This window comes from Austrofundulus limnaeus, unplaced genomic scaffold (genome assembly GCF_001266775.1).
Source record: "Austrofundulus limnaeus strain Quisiro unplaced genomic scaffold, Austrofundulus_limnaeus-1.0 Scaffold426, whole genome shotgun sequence".
NCBI lineage: Eukaryota > Metazoa > Chordata > Actinopteri > Cyprinodontiformes > Rivulidae > Austrofundulus > Austrofundulus limnaeus.
Genome location: NW_013952828.1, coordinates 68,700 through 70,677, shown reverse-complemented (window position 1 = coordinate 70,677; position 1,978 = coordinate 68,700). Strand labels below are relative to the sequence as shown.

At 38.3% G+C, this 1,978-nt stretch overlaps 1 protein-coding gene across 1 annotated transcript in view; it reads right to left on the bottom strand.

Annotated features, from left to right (window-relative positions):
• Positions 1-1,978, bottom strand: part of LOC106529195 (zona pellucida sperm-binding protein 3) — a gene marked incomplete at its 3' end in the record, with an annotated part of 5,645 nt that continues 3,667 nt past the window's right edge. The window contains 6 exon segments of the mRNA XM_014024549.1: positions 1-344; positions 474-577; positions 654-730; positions 815-932; positions 1,083-1,257; positions 1,324-1,427. Coding sequence (XP_013880003.1) covers positions 250-344; positions 474-577; positions 654-730; positions 815-932; positions 1,083-1,257; positions 1,324-1,427 — 673 coding nt within the window.

The window sequence follows — 1,978 nt, the reverse complement described above, 5'->3', positions numbered from 1 at the left end:
ACAAATAAAATACATTTCAAACCTAGAGTTTCACTGTCATAAGAGTGTTTCTACATATCTGAAAATCCTTTATCCATTAACTGTTAAATAATAATCTGATCATACAAATAAATCACTCTGYTCTACTGAAATACATTAAAGTAAAAGTAGTTTATATTTCACATACAAATGCAAATAAACACTAAAATGTCATAACTCCCTTTCTCTGCCCACTTTTTGTTTTCAAATTAATAATATTTTTTTAAAAAGTTATGGTTCTCTGTAAGATTTCCCACGATCCTCTCTGTCGTCCGTCCGTTCTGGAACAACTATGATCGGACCCAAAGTGGTTTCTCTGTGCAGCTCTGCAAGATCAGAAGCATCTGAATTATCATCTGATGATTATAATCCATYGGATTAAACAGCTTCAGGGTTTAATCTGATAATTATAATCCATCAGATTAAAGCAGGGTTTAAAACAGTAAAATTTACACCTTTATTCCTGTGTGCTCTGCGGCTCCTGTGCGCACTCTTGTGGCTGGTTTCAGTCCTGCTGCAGCTCTCACACACATGGTCGGCACCGTCCACTGACCTCCAGCTTAAAAAAAAACAACTAAATACATTTGACGTGTGTATTTTGGAATTAATTTTTCTTTAAGCTGTGGAACACAAACCTGTCGTTTATAAAAGAACAAGCTTTTTTCTCTGTTTTCAAAATGGGCTCAGCTTCCAGGACACACGTGACGTAGATCTGCAGGGGGAGCAGTGTGGAGCTAGGTCAGGATTATAGAAAWGAAAACAAAAACAAAAAAAGTTGTGAGGATTTGGTGCTGACGTCGTGTCTGTGGTCCTGATAGAAGAGGAAAGGCTGGAGTTGAATCTGGAGGACTTGGTCCTGGAATCGGGGCAGGAAACGCGAGACGGAGCCGCTCAGCAGGGAGTCCACGAAACATCTGCCAAACATAAATAAAAAATATACAAATTATAAAGAAAAATCCGATTCAACTCCCAGTTTTTTTTATTAGCATCTGAAAACGATACGACACAGGAAGCGTTCGCAAGATTTACGACGGGTAAATGAGCTGGAGGAAATGTGGACTCACCCCTGGTGGTCTATGAAGGGATATCTGGGCTGAGAGTTCACAGCAGGGGTCAGCGTGGCCACACAGCTGTCAGCAAACAGACGAAGAGGAGGGTGACGAAGGTCTAAGGAGGCCTGCATGTTGACCGTTTGGTCCATGAAGTAAACAGGAGAGTTCCTCTCATCGGTCCAATCATCTGACAGAAACATGAAACCAACTAATATCTGCAGTCTCAATAAGATTAATAAATAAACAAACTCACCTGTCATCAACCTGAGCGTGAAGTCCAGGCTGAGCCGAGCCGAGTGGACCGAGACCAGAGGAGTCCAYGTGGGCCTCAGAGCTCCACTGCTCACCATGAACCTCCTGCAGGAGAGAAGGAGACAAACAGAAAACTAACTAAGTAAAAGTAAAATTACATGAACAGAAAATGACTGGTAAAAATAAATTTCACTGATGAGAAAACTACTCAAGTAAAAGTCATAAAACTGTTCACGGAAATTGGGAAAGTAAAAGTCAAAGTACTTTTACACACTTTAAGAAATAAATTGTTGAATTTACTGAACCAAACTGCTTCCACTAAGTCATGTTGAGTAAATTGAGCAATATATGTATTTTCTTTGCTCAGTTTACCAAACTAGGCTTAGTGGAGCCAGCTGACCCGATTTTGTTGAGTAAATTCAACACTTCATTTTTTAGAGTGCAGAAACATCTTTCATGATGAGATCCAACATATTTAATTTAGTAATGAGTAACTAGGTGTTACATTTTAAAGTAAAGAAGTAAGAGTATCATTTTCAGCTTTAAAATCTAACAAAATAAAAGTAGCTTTTTTTAAATGTAATTGGTAAAGTTACAAATCCTCAAAAGAACTACTTAAGAACTGTAACACAAAGTCAATGTACTTAGTTTATATA